At 53.3% G+C, this 13,349-nt stretch overlaps 1 protein-coding gene across 3 annotated transcripts in view; it reads right to left on the bottom strand.

Moving 5' to 3' along the window:
- Positions 1-7,931: 7,931 nt before the first annotated feature.
- Positions 7,932-13,349, bottom strand: part of LOC102460230 (butyrophilin subfamily 1 member A1-like) — a 31,728-nt gene continuing 26,310 nt past the window's right edge. For all 3 annotated transcript variants that reach the window (XM_075914047.1, XM_075914048.1, XM_075914049.1), the window contains 2 exons: positions 12,988-13,020; positions 7,932-10,023 (listed from right to left, as the gene is read on the bottom strand). In XM_075914047.1, the coding sequence (XP_075770162.1) occupies positions 9,503-10,023; positions 12,988-13,020 (554 nt within the window). In that variant the 3' untranslated portion in view covers positions 7,932-9,502. The remainder of the gene's footprint in view (positions 10,024-12,987; positions 13,021-13,349) is intronic.

Below are 13,349 nucleotides of genomic sequence, written 5' to 3'. Positions count from 1 at the left end.
GTACAGCGCCTCGCACACCTGCTCCACAACTGGCGTTCCTAGGCGCTACCCCAAGATAGGCTCACGCTTGCTCCAACCCCAGGGCCGCCGCTGGCAATACTGAGGCGTAACAGACAAACCCTAGTCTCGTATGGACTGCTCCATCTAAACCAGTGAAAGCCTGATGCAAACCTACACAACTGGCAGCCTTGTTCGCCCTGAGATGGGGACACCATGCAGACGAGACTCTTGCACCTACATCAGGGCCTTGTCGTGGTGAGAACGCCAAAGAGCACTTCAGTGGTGGTTACCTACCTAACTCCCATTGACGTTCCATGGGAACTGAGCACCTCACTTTGTACCTTTCACCATCACGCTGCCCGTCTTTTGGCCAAGATCCATAAAGCTACATAAAACCCAACTGCAAGCAGCTTTATGGATCTAGGCCGAGGGACAGCGCTCATGTAACCCACACGCCTACTGGGGGGGTTGTACCGTCCCAGCCAATGACACGGAGACCACGTCCAGAGACAGTGACTCGGCTCTGCAACTTTAGCGGAGAGCCAGGTGGCTTTTACCTCACGCAGTAGAGGAGGCTCCAGACTTACAACCCAGGTAACAGAACTTTTGCGTTCTCCTCCAGCAGCAGGCGCTCCTACACAGCTGGACTGAGTACAACACCTGCAAATAACCCATTTAATGAATGCAAGCATAAGGAGAGGCAGCCTGGCCAGATGCAACCATGCATTAACTTCCAGGCCAGAGAGAGCCATTGTGATCTTCAGTCTAGTCTGGCATCCTATGAAGTGCACACAGGCCCTTCTCTTTCACTTGTTTAAACAGAGGCACCCTGGGGCACCTTAAAGACTAACACATGTATTTGGGCATCAGCTTCCAGGGGTAAAAAACACTTGCACCTGCTTTTCCTCCGCAACAGCTGATGCCCAACTAAATCTTCAAGTTGCCACAGGACTCCTTGTTAGTACTGACTATTGGGGTTGCCCCTCTAAGGCTATGTCTACACTGCAGGCTTTTTGCACAAGAACAGCTGTTCTTGTGCAAAAACTTGCAAAGCGTCTACACTGCATGTGTGTGCTTGCACAAGTAAATTTACAGCACAGCATCAGAAAACAGAGCTTCTTCCGGAAGAGTTATTTCTCTCCCCGTGAGGAATAGGAGATGATAGGAGTTACTGTAGAGAACTTTCTGGGTGTCTGGCTGGTGAGTCTTGCCCACATGCTCAGGGTTTAGCTGATCGCCATATTTGGGGTCGGGAAGGAATTTTCCTCCAGGGTAGATTGGCAGAGGCCCTGGAGGTTTTTCGCCTTCTTCTGTAGCATGGGGCACAGATCACAGCTGGAGGATTCTCTGCATCTTGGGGTCTTCAAAGTATTTGAAGGCTTCAATATCTGAGATATAGGTGAGAGGATTATTCTAGGAGGGGTGGGTGAGATTCTGTAGCCTGCACTGTGCAGGGGGTCAGACTAGATGATCATAATGGTCTCTTCTGACCTTAAAATCTATGAGTCTATGAATAAGCCCTCTTGTGCAAGCAAAATGCAGGACAATGTAGCACTTTAAAGACTAACAAGATGGTTTATTAGATGATGAGCTTTCGTGGGCCCGAGCTGCGGTCGAGCTCGGCCCAGGGACTGTAGCGACAGAGGCAGTTGACCCCTCCGCTCCGAGGTCAGCCACATCTGAGCTGTCTCCCTGGCTTTTGTACCTGGCCCGCAGTTGGAGCATGCCCAGCACTGCTGTGGGGGCGGGGCCTGCTCAGCCCAGCAGTCCAGTTTGCTCCTCCCTTCGCCAGTGCGGGGCTGAACCAAGGCATGTGCGGATGTGCACCCCCGGTAACACAGGCTGCCTCCTCTGGGGGCTCCGCTGAGCAGCTGAGTGGCACCTGAATTTCACCCGAGCGGCTGCCCATGCACACAGCTTGCAGAGCACACTGGCCCCTGACTGGCCACTGGCCGAGTGTGTGTTTGTGTATGTGGGTGTGTCCCTGTATGTATGTGTACACTGTTTGTATTTTTGTGTGTCCTTGCATGTGTGTGTGCGTGTCTGTGTGTGCACTGTGTGTGTGTGCATGTCCTTGTATGTGCATGTGAATGTGTGAGTGAACATCTCTGAATCTTTCCGTGTCTCTGCAGGGGTGTTTATGTTTGTGTCCTTGCGTGTGTGCTCCACCTGTAGGAGTAGTTAGAGAGGGGGGTGTTTGGAGACAGGGTGGGGGGCAGGTGGTGGAACCTCCATCCCTAGAGGTTTTTAAGTCTCTGCTTGACAAAGCCCTGGCTGGGTTCATTGAGTTGGGGTTGGTCCTGCGTTGGGCAGGGGGCTGGACTCGATGACTCCTGAGGTCTCTTCCAGCCCTAGAATTCTAGGATTCTGTGATAGGAGGTGTAATGGGTATGGGTAGATAGATGAGGTGCATGGGGACAGACAGACAGGCAGACAGGCAGAGGGTGCACAGGGACAGACAGATCACTAGATAGATATCGGCAGTGTGTGGGTGCCCAGTCGGCCCCAGGGGATCAGCAAGACGAGGTGGCTGGGTCGTGGCTCTCACTGGACAGCACCGGTGGGCGGGCGGGCGGGCGGGCGAGGGAGATGAGGTTTCGCGCTGACACAGAGCTCTCCGGCAGGCTGGGAAATGGACTCCCAGCCCCACAGGTAAACCCAGGGCGATGCAGACGGGTTACCCCAGCGTTAGCCCAGATTGCCAGGAACCAGCCGAGGGGACTGGCCTGTTAACAGTCACAGGGCCAAAGCCATGACGCCAGCATCGCCAGATGCCAGAACTCCTGCGGCCTTCCTACGCCCCTGGGTTTATGGCTTATTCCTGCAACCGGCAGCCTAGGGGTCCTGCTTTTGTCCTGCCGGCCTTCTGGGCCACTTCTCCCACAAAGCCCTTGCAAGCTGGGTTAGCTCCGGCCACACAGCCTGCTGCCCCTGCGGTTAGCCATGCGGCTGAGCCCTTTCCCAGCCTGGCTCTCTCCCTGCACAAGCTGGTCCAATACGAGATCCCCGGCCCTGTCCCTGAGAGGTGTAATGGCTGGGCTGGCTCCGCGGCGCGGGTGGGGTTGCTAGTGTCTGACACTGAACCAGACAGTCCGGTAGCTGGACTTTGTGTCTGGGAAACAAATAGAGAAAATACTGGATGCATAAATTGAGAGGGGAGGAAGAGATGTTTTCTGGGTTCCCACTGTGTGTGTGTGGGGGCGGGGACAGGGCTGAAGTTTCCATGCCCATAAGCAGGACAACAGAGATTTCTCCCTGCCTGCTCCTCTTGGGAATGTCGGGGGGGATTTCGCTGGGGGTCGAGGTACCGGGAATTCCCCAGCTCCCCTGAGTGCGGCAGCTCCTCACAACCGTGGCCCCCGACACCACTTACCGTCCACGTTCTCCTGGGCGCTGGGTGCTGCAGGGAGCGTCTGACCCCCCGGCTCAGCTCTGGCTCAGGGCGGGAGGAGTCCAGCCGGGTGCGGCTCCCCCCCGGCCTGCGGCTGGACAGGACACAGCAGGGAGCGGTGACCCCGTCTCCCACCATGAGCCCCATACACCCTGTTCCACCCGGGTCTGGCAGAGGGAGGGTCCGTCCGTGGGGCACAGACTGACAGTCAGTCAGGGATGTGGGTTAGGAAGTGGAAAGGGGGCTTTACGTGTGGGGCACAGACTGGAAGTCACGGACATGGGACCGGTGCTGGAACGATGGGCTCTCTAGGGCACAGACTGGCAGTTAGTCAGGGATGTGGGGCAGAGGAAGGCAGAGGGGGGCTCTGTGGGGCACAGACTGGCAGTTAGGGATGTGGGGGAGGGGCTGCAGAGGGGGGCTCTGTGGAAACTGACTGGTAGTTAGGGATGTGGGGCAGTGGGGGGCTGGTATTCAGATACATGGGGAGGGGCTGGGAGAAGGGGGCTCTGTGGAAACTGACTGCCATCCGGGGAGAGGGGGCAATTGGGGGGCTGCAGGAGAGGTTCCACCCCCAGAAGCCCGCAGAGCCAGCCCAGTCCTCCCCATCGGGGGCTCGTACCCCATTCCTCCCTCACCTCCTTCCATTTACCCTTCCCTAGCCCCCCTTCCTGATGTACAAAATAAAGGACAATTGTGTTCAAAAATAGAATCTCTCTTTATTGAACAAAACTGGGGGAGACTGGGAAAAGGAGGTGGGAGAGGGGAAGAGAGAGGCTGGGAGAGGGGAGGGCAACTACAATGATCAGGGGTTTGGAACAGGCCCCATATGAAGAGAGGCTAAAGAGACTGGGACTTTTCAGTTTAGAAAAGAGGAGATGGAGGGGGGATATGATAGAGGTCTATAAAAGCATGAGTGGGGTGGAGAGGTTGCATACAGAAAAGTTCTTCATTAGTTCCCATAATAGAAGGACTAGAGGACACCAAAGGAAAGGAATGGGTAGCAGGCTTCAAACTAATAACAGAAAGTTGTTCTTCACAAAGCAAATAGTCAACCTGTGGAACTCCTTGCTGCAGGAGCCTGTGAAGGCTACAACTAGAACAGAGTTTAAAAAGAAGTGAGATAAAGTGATGGAGGTTGGGTCCATGGAGTGGTATTAGCCAGGGGGTAGGAGTGGTGTCCCTGCCCAAAGTTTGTGGAAGGCTGGAGAGGGATGGCACGAGACAAATGGCTTGGTCACTGTCTTCGGTCCATCCCCTCCAGGGTCCCTAGGGTTGGCCGCTGTCGGCAGACAGGCTACTGGGCTAGATGGACCTTTGGTCTGACCCAGTACGGCCATTGTAAGCTCAGGGCTCAGGGTCCGGGGTCTCACTGGACCCCCTTGATTTTCATGCACACCTGCTCCTGGGTGGCCAGGCTGGCAGCTCTCCTGCCCTAGACGGCCGCTTTCCTGTGCCTAGTGCGGAGGTCGTGGACGAGGTCCACGATGTCTGCACTAGACCAGGTGGGTGCCTGCCTCTTGCGGTTCTGGGCAAGCTCCCGGAAGCCGCCAGCCTGGTCCCGGGAAGAGGGGGAGGGCTGGGGGGCATCGGGTGGCTGGCTCGAGCTGTGCCAGGTGCAGGGTCTGCTAGCTGGGTGCTGGCAGGCTTGCACCTGGCACGGGCACCGTAGCCAGCCCGTGCCCTTTTAAGGAAACTATATTGCCCCGCTCCCGGCCCCGGACCCCTTAAAGGGGCACGGGCTGGCTACGGTGCCCGTGCCAGGTGCAAGCCTGCCAGCACCCAGCTAGCAGACCCTGCACCTGTCTCTGTCGTGGGCTCCCTTAGGGAGGTCCCCGTTCCCAGAGGCAATAGAGCAACCCTGTTCTCCAGACCCGAGGAACTCTTAGCCAGCATCAAACAGGAAGGTTTGACGTCAGCAAAGGAGCCCTTCAGCATGGCTCGGTCCAGACCATATTGAGGGGTGAGTCCTTCCCACCTCGCAATGTCAGGGGAGCTGCCAGGGGGCTAATGTGGGTGTGACGGGGCACCAAGACCCCGCAGTAAGCCCCAGGGGGTGTGTGCCCTGGCAGAGGGACTGCGGAACACATACCGGCCCTGCGCCGGTTGCTCCCAAGCCGCGGCTCAGCTGGGAGAGCGCGGCGGTGCCGCCGGAGAGGCGCTGAGGCCAGCCCTGACAGGGCGAGAGGACAATCAGCGGGGCGGACGGCGCAGGGGGCGGGGCGGACTCCAGCGTCCTGGCACGGCGGGAACTTTAAAAACTGCCGGGCAGCGCAGGAAGGGGGGAGCATCCGGACAGAGAGGCTGGACCCACCAGGAGAGACGCTGACGCACCCCGAGCTGTCGCCCCGCTGAGACCCGACGCCGCGGGTAAGGAACATGGAAGGGGGAAAGGAAGTAGCCCAGGGCAGGGCAGTGATGAAGCCCATGGACTGACGCGTTTAGGGGCACACCCCCGTCAGCCGGACCCAGACTGGCAGGCAGTCTGAGTTCTTAGGGCCCTGGGCTGGGGCCCGTGAGTGAGGGCGGGCCCGGGCCCCCCTTTCACGTGGGAGAGCGTGATCGATGAGGAGTGCCCAGTAGTGAGGAGATGGGACCTGGCGCTTAAAGGGCCGGACGTCCCAGGACGAGACCAAGGCGGGCAGGACTAGGGGTGCCGGGCTCGCACTCCCTTACCCCTCTTTCTCCAGGATAAAAGAGATGCTAAGGCGGTTACTGTGGGGTACAAACCTGCTGTGGTACCCGCCCTCCCAATGAAAGCCTGGAGCTGCTTCCCAGACTGGGGAGTGTGCGGAGCCCTGACGGCTTCTGCTCTAGCCGGCTCTGGCTTCAGACGGCCCCTCGCCACCTTGTGGCCCAGATATGACACTTCCACCATCCCCCCCTTGCGCTGCTCAGCGTCTGTGGTCATTAAGGGCTCGTCTACATTGGCCCCTTTTCCGGAAGGGGCATGTTAATTTCACAGATCGTAATAGGGAAATCCACGGGGGATTTAAATATCCCCCGCGGCATTTAAATAAAAATGTCCGCCGCTTTTTTCCGGCTTTTAAAAAAGAGCGTCTACACTGGCCCCGATCCTCCGGAAAAAGCGCCCTTTTCTGGAGGATCTTAGTCCTACTTTGAATACAGCCCAGTAGTCTTTTCCGGAAAAAAGCCCCGATCGCGAAAATGATGATCGGGGCTCTTTTCCGGACAAGCGCGTCTAAATTGGCCACAGATGCTTTTCCGGAAAAAGGGCTTTTCCGGAAAAGCAGCCTGCCAATGTAGACGCTCCTTTTCCGGAAAAACTGAAAACGGAATAGTATTCCGCTTTAAGCATTTCTGGAAATTCATGCCAGCGTAGACACAGCCTGTGGGTGAACTTTGGGACTCTGGGTGGCACAGACCAGGGACAGAGACTTTTGGGGTGTCAGACTCTTTGCACTTCGGGCGATTCTTGGCTGGGGTGGGGGCTTGCCTCATGTTTGGGTTATGAACTCTGTGGCTGTGTCTAGACTGGCAAGTTGTTCCAGAAAATCAGCTGCTTTTCCGGAAAAACTTGCCAGCTGTCTACACTGGCCACTTGAATTTCCGCAAAAGCACTGACGATCTCATGTAAGATCGTCAGTGCTTTTCTGGAAATACTATGCTGCTTCCGTTCGGGCAAAAGTCTTTTTCCGAAAGACTTTTGCACAAAAGGGCCAGTGTAGACAGCCCAAATTTGTTTTCCGCAAAAAAGCCCCGATCACGAAAATGCAAAAGCATCCGTGCCAATCTAGACGCGCGTTTGCGGAAATACTTTTAACGGAAAAACTTTTCCGTTAAAAGCATTTCCGCAAAATCATGCCAGTCTAGACACAGCCAGGGATAAGGGATCTTTTGGAAAAGGCTTTATTTTCCAAAAGATCCGCATCTAGACTGGCGCTTTTTTCCGGCAAAGCTCCGAGGTTGTTACAGCGGGAAATATTTTCAAAGAAGGGGCCAACACCGAATATTGTGAAAAGCTCTGGTGCATGATGGCTCCTGCCTTTAAAATCTGAGAGGCAGTTAAAGGTTTGACACTTTGAATCTGCATCTACTGTCATATTTTCAGCCCCCCTCTATTCCTCTCCCAGCCATAATTCTCCACAACCCACCTCTTTATCACCCACGGGAGAATCTGGACCTTTCTGTTTCCTCTGCCTCATCCCCTCAACAGCATAAATGAGGGAGACTGGACCTCTCCATTTTCACCTTTCCCCCTCCATAACCCATGGCCCTGCTCTAGGGAGAGATATGGGTTGGGTCCAGTTTGGTCCAGGAAGGGACGTGGGTCTGGTTTGGCATGGGGGGAGGGGAGGAGTTGGTCTTGTTCAATTTGGTCAGGGTGGGGGGTATGCGGGTCTGATCTGGTTCAATTTGGCCTGGGGGGGACATGGGTCTGGTTCGGTTTGGCCAGGGATGACGACGTGGGTCTGGTTCTGTTTGGGGGGGTGGCCTGCTCCTTGGGGCAGCCTCTGTGCCTCCCTGCTGGGAGGAGGGGGAGGACCAGCAAGATCAGTATGAATAAAGCTGCTGTCAATAAAATGCAAAACATTTTCATATTTTTATTTAAAAAAAATACACGAAACAGTTTTAACTTCACCCCAGTTTCACACAAACACTATTGGATTCATGCAGGCGTGGTTCCTGCGGAACTAGTACAATGGGGCCCTTCCAGGGAGGGCAGCCTTTGGTCAGCTTTGGCACAAAGATTAGTGGTTTTTACTCTCTCACACAGTCGTCGTCCCCCACGGCACCCTGCATCCGGGTTATGCTACACCCCCCCTCCCCCGGCTGTGCAATTGTGGGGAAAATCTCGCTCCCCTGGGGTACAGAGCCCCCAGAAGGGTCCGAGGCAGGAGGTCAAATCAGTGAGGCAGGAGAGAAACCTAGAAGGAAAACTTTATTATGCATGCATGCAGGCTGACAGCTACCAGAGTGAGCAGCCGCAGCATTAAGAGACAGTTTCAGGGATCCTGTATACAGTATGCTCAGACAGTTTAGTTGTTGATTGTTTTTCTTTAACATATCAAAGTCTCAGCAGAAGTACTCTGAGATGTTTCTGGTCACACCAGGAGTGCTAGAAGTAAGTTTCACAGTACACAAAGCCACATGAGAACTTGAGTAGAGGAGTCTACAAGGCAAATTGTGACAAAGATAAGGGTTTACATGACAAATTGTGACAGACTAGGAGTATCCGTGAACTTGAGATAGGCATTGTAAGGGTCTTGATTAGAGTTAATTTGATTTCTCTCTGATACAGCGAGAGAGGCCTGGAAAACTTTTAACCCTTACAGCAGTTTTCTTTTAGAGAGTTTTGATTTCCTACACAGTCCCCCCTTAGACACAATTGGAGTTACAGCCTAAGGAGAGCCCTGAAGGGCAGAAAAAAAATGAGTCAACAGTGTGCCCCTATAGCCAAGAATGCAAATGGCGTATTAGGGTGTATTAGGAGGAGCATTGCCAGCAGATCTAGAGAAGTGATTAATCCCCTTAATTTGGCTCTGGTGAGGCCACATCTGGGCTATTGTGTTCCGTTCTGGACCCCCCACTACAGAAAAGGATGTGGACGCATTGGAGAGGGTCCAGCAGAGGGCAACCAAAATGACGCGGGACTGAAGCACATGACCTATGAGGAGAGGCTAAGGGATTTGGGCTTATTTAAGCTGCAGCAGTGAAGTGATTTGAGAGCAGCCTTCAGCTTCCTGAAGGGAGGTTCCAAAGAGGAACCGTGGCCAATCTAGACGCGCTTTTGCGCAAAAAAGCCCCGATCGCCATTTTCGCGATCGGGGTTTTTTTTTGCGGAAAACAAATCTCAGCTGTCTCCACTGGCCCTTTTGCGCAAAACTTTTGCGCAAAAGGGACTTTTGCCCGAACGGGAGCAGCATAGTATTTCCACAAGCAGCACTGATTTCAGACAATAGGAAGTCAGTGCTTTTGCGGAAATTCAAGCGGCCAGTGTAGACAGCTGGCAAGTTTTTCCAGAAAAGCGGCTGATTTTCCGGAAAAAATGGCCAGTCTAGACACAGCCCTATGGTTAGAGTAGGTGAGGCTAGAGAGGCTACCAGGGCTTTCCGGGGGATACTTGACACCCTACCCCACCCCCGTGTCTCAGAGATCCAGGCTGAGCTTACCTTGCCAGCCTACCCAGAGCCAGGGGCGGATTTTCTCCCCGGGGATGGAGCCAGGCGGGAAAGTGAAGATCTGGGCCTTGGCATCCGCATCAAAAAATGCCACCTGCCCCTGGTCACAGTCCAGACAAACCCGGATCCTGCTGGGAGCCTGCTTCAGGGGCAGGAGGGTCTCAGGGGAGGTGAGAACCTTGATGTGATCCCCCCACCATTTCACGGCCCAGATCCCCTCCTCGGGTTTGTGGCTCATCTTTCCCTTCCTGCCCACAGACTCTCTGGCCACCCCCACAGCCCAGTATATCCCACCCCCCACTTTTGCCTCCACCTCCCAGCAATGTGTTCCCGAGGCAAAGCCCTCGCAACACAGCACAGAGAGATCAGAGTCAAATCGCTCCAGGTTGTCAGGCAGATCCTGCCGGGTGCCTGCCCAACTCACATGTTTCCCATCCTTAGACAGGATGAGGTTGCGATGAGCCGTGTTTGGATCCAGAGTCACCTTTGCTGCGGGGAGAGGGAGAGAGGGGGAGAAGGAGTGTCATGATTATGAGGGTTAGCCAGCAGCCTGGGGATTAAGGGGTTAACTACACCTAGCCAGGTGGAGAGACCAATAAGAATGTAGGTGGGACTTTTCAAACTGGGACAAAGGAATTTGGGTTTTTTTTCCTTTCTCCTTTTGTCTCGCAGTGTGTTCTCTGCAGCTACAGAGAGGGACAAGCATGTCTCTCTCTCTCTCTCCAAGACACCATTCTTCATTTTCTGTAAGTAGGGTAAAGTTTAGGCAGTTTCGTTAGGTTTTATTGTTTTAAGGATTGGGTATGGGATCTGAGATCTGGCACTGTTTAAAAGATGTTTTGGCTTTTCTTTGTAACTAAGTTCTAGGCCCATGGAGTTTCTCCATGAGTATATTTTGTTACCTCCCTATCTAGTCATTATGTTTGCAACAGGAATATTGTTGTAATAATAAAAGTTCTTTCTTTTCTTTTTATTAACCTGGCAGTGGTTAATTGTGTGCCTTGATTTTTATTTCAGGGGTAAGATTTCCCAAATGATCTTTCCCCTGATTTCTTTATCAACATTTGGGTGGTGGCAGCGGAAGTCTTATTCCCAAGATCTAGGTTTTTAAGATCTTGGGGGGAAGTTTTATACCAAAGCCTGGTAGATAAGGCTTTGGGGTACACTTGCTGGCCCCCACTTCTGCATTTATCATGCCAGAGTGGGGAAGGAGCCATGACAAGGAGAAGGGAAGCCAAGAGCCAGAGTCAGAACCCTGCACCAGAAGGAGGTGTGAGCAGTGACAGACTCTGCCCCAGCCGGAAGGTGACTTGGGGACCCTCCCCTATGCCTCCCCCCGGAAGCCGGCATCATTTCCATGAGCCACAACCCCCCCAGCAGAAATGTGTCAATAACAGGACACAGCTCTGCTTGGCTGCCAAGGCGGCACACGCTGTGTGTGTGGGGAGGGGACCCGCCGGCATCGCTCTGGGGCTATGGGAGAATGCGGCTGCTGGAGGTAAGATGCGGGTGGACGTTAGGGAGATTAACGAGTTGGCTTGATCGCGGGAGAGAGAAGCTACCAGGGGAGGCGGAGAGGAAAAACGGAACATGGCCAGGGCCTCCGATCCCGGATGCTTTTGCATCAGACGGATCTTTTGTCCAATCAGTGCAGGGGGGCGGGCAGAATGCAAATGAGCTCTTTTCGCAGGTGGGGAGCTGCAGAAAAGGCCTTCAGAAGCTGCTCTCATATGCATGGGCTCTGACTTGCTGTAAATCTCAGCTGGGGTCTGCTCTGGCCTTCGCCACCCGGCTGGCCATTTACTAATTTAGCTCCAGGGCCCACCCAGCTCCCAGTGATTCCAGCTGTTCTCAAGGGAGCCGCCCGGTTAGTGTATCAGACGCACTGTCCCATAGTGGCTCTAACACTAAGCTGTAGATATCAATGCTTGCAGCACTGCCCAGTCTTAATCAAAACCTAATGAGTTCTTTTACTGTATCCTAGAGATGATCAAACATGGTCACCCTACTCTTAGGCTACGTCTACGCTGGCACGCAATGTAGACGCCATTTTTGCAAAAGAGGCTCTTGAGCCAGAAGGAGCTGTCTACACTGCCCCTTCTCGTGCAAGAAAAACCCTCTTGCACAATGCCTCTATTCCTGAAAATAATCAGAGCCTCTTCTGCAAAAATGGCAGCTCATTAGGTATGCAAATGAGGCTCGGCAATATTCCATGCTTCATTTGCATATTTCTCATGCAAGAAGCCGCGAGTGTACACATAGGCTGCGTCTAGACTCGCAAGTTTTTCCGCAAAAGCAGCAGGAAAAACTTGCCAGCTGTCTACACTGGCCGCTTGAATTTGCGCAAGAACACTGAAGATCTAATGTAAGATTGTCAGTGTTCTTCCGCAAATACTATGATGCTCCTGTTCGGGGAAAAAGCCCTCTTGTGCAAATGTATTTGCGCAAGAGGGCCAGTGTAGACAGCTAAAAACGGTTTTGTGCAAAAAAGCCCCATGGCGAAAATGGCGATCGGGGCTTTCTTGCTCAAAACCGCATCTAGATTGGCATGGCATCCGTGCCAATCTAGATGCTCTTTTCCGCAAATGCTTTTAACGGAAAATTTTTTCCGTGAAAAGCATTTTCGGAAAATCATGCCAGTCTAGACATAGCCATAGCTTTTGTGTTTCTCCTGGTGGTGCACTTTCACACATACCTCAGCACACACAAAATGTATTCCATACATGGATGGAAAAATCCATGCACGGACAGAAAAGATTAGCGGGAACATTGCTCAGGGGTAGGGATGTTAAATTTCGATCAATCAGCTAACTGAGTAGCCGATGGAAATTCATTGACTGCTTGATTAGTTGATAAGTGGAGTGCTCACTAGCCCGCTGCGTCTCTCCCTTTGAAATGTACAAGAACCACCTGCACCTCTCCCCACCTGCGGCTCTTGTACATTTCAAAGGGAGAGGCACAGCAGTCTGCGGAGACGGTGCTGGGGGGGAGAAGCTAGCTTTTAAGCTGGCTTCCCCCCCCCCCATTAGCTCCTGCTCCCCCACCCTTGCTGCCTCTCTCTGATAGAGGCAGCAAGGTGGGGGGAGAAGCAACTAGCTGAGTGACTACTTGACTATCTGATAAGCTTATGCTTATTGGGTAGTCGACTAGGTACTTACATCCCTACTCAGGAGTGCTGTTTAGTTTTCCCAGGTTACTGGGTAAGGGCGTGCATCGGATCTATATGGCATTTTTTAGAAGAACTTCCTAGAAATAGAACCTGACCCCTTGTTGCTGCCAACGCTCTCTGGGAGAAGAGTTACAACCTTATGGTGTCCCTTAAATTGCAGGAGGTTGGTGAGGCCTGCCCTGAGCTATCACGCCCAAATGCACTCCTACAGTGAAGGAAAAGGAGCCACATTTTCACATGGGAGGGGAGAATGGAACATTGACAAAATAGGAACATTAATTTACCTTCTTCAATAGGTACCACCAATCTTCTCCACCCTAAAACCAACCACATAAGGAAAGATGAGATGAGATCTGAGCCCATGTTCTACATGCAGGCTATGTCTACACTGCAGGCTTTTTGTGCAAGAACTGTTTTGTGCAAGAGCGTGTCCACACTGCCACGTGCTTTTGTGCAAGAGCATTCATGGCAGTGTGGACACTCTTGCGCAAGAAACCCCTGTTGCCGGTCCACACTGCCTTCTTGTGCAAGAGGGCTTATTCCTCGTGGGGAGAGGAATAACTCTTGTGCAAGAAGCCCTCTGTTCCGATTCCTTACTGAAAATTTACTTGTGCAAGAACACACACATGGGCTATGTCTAGACTGG

Source organism: Pelodiscus sinensis, chromosome 32 (genome assembly GCF_049634645.1).
Source record: "Pelodiscus sinensis isolate JC-2024 chromosome 32, ASM4963464v1, whole genome shotgun sequence".
Classification (NCBI taxonomy): Eukaryota; Metazoa; Chordata; order Testudines; family Trionychidae; genus Pelodiscus; species Pelodiscus sinensis.
Note: the sequence above shows the minus strand (reverse complement) of the source record. Positions and strands in the feature narration are given on the sequence as shown.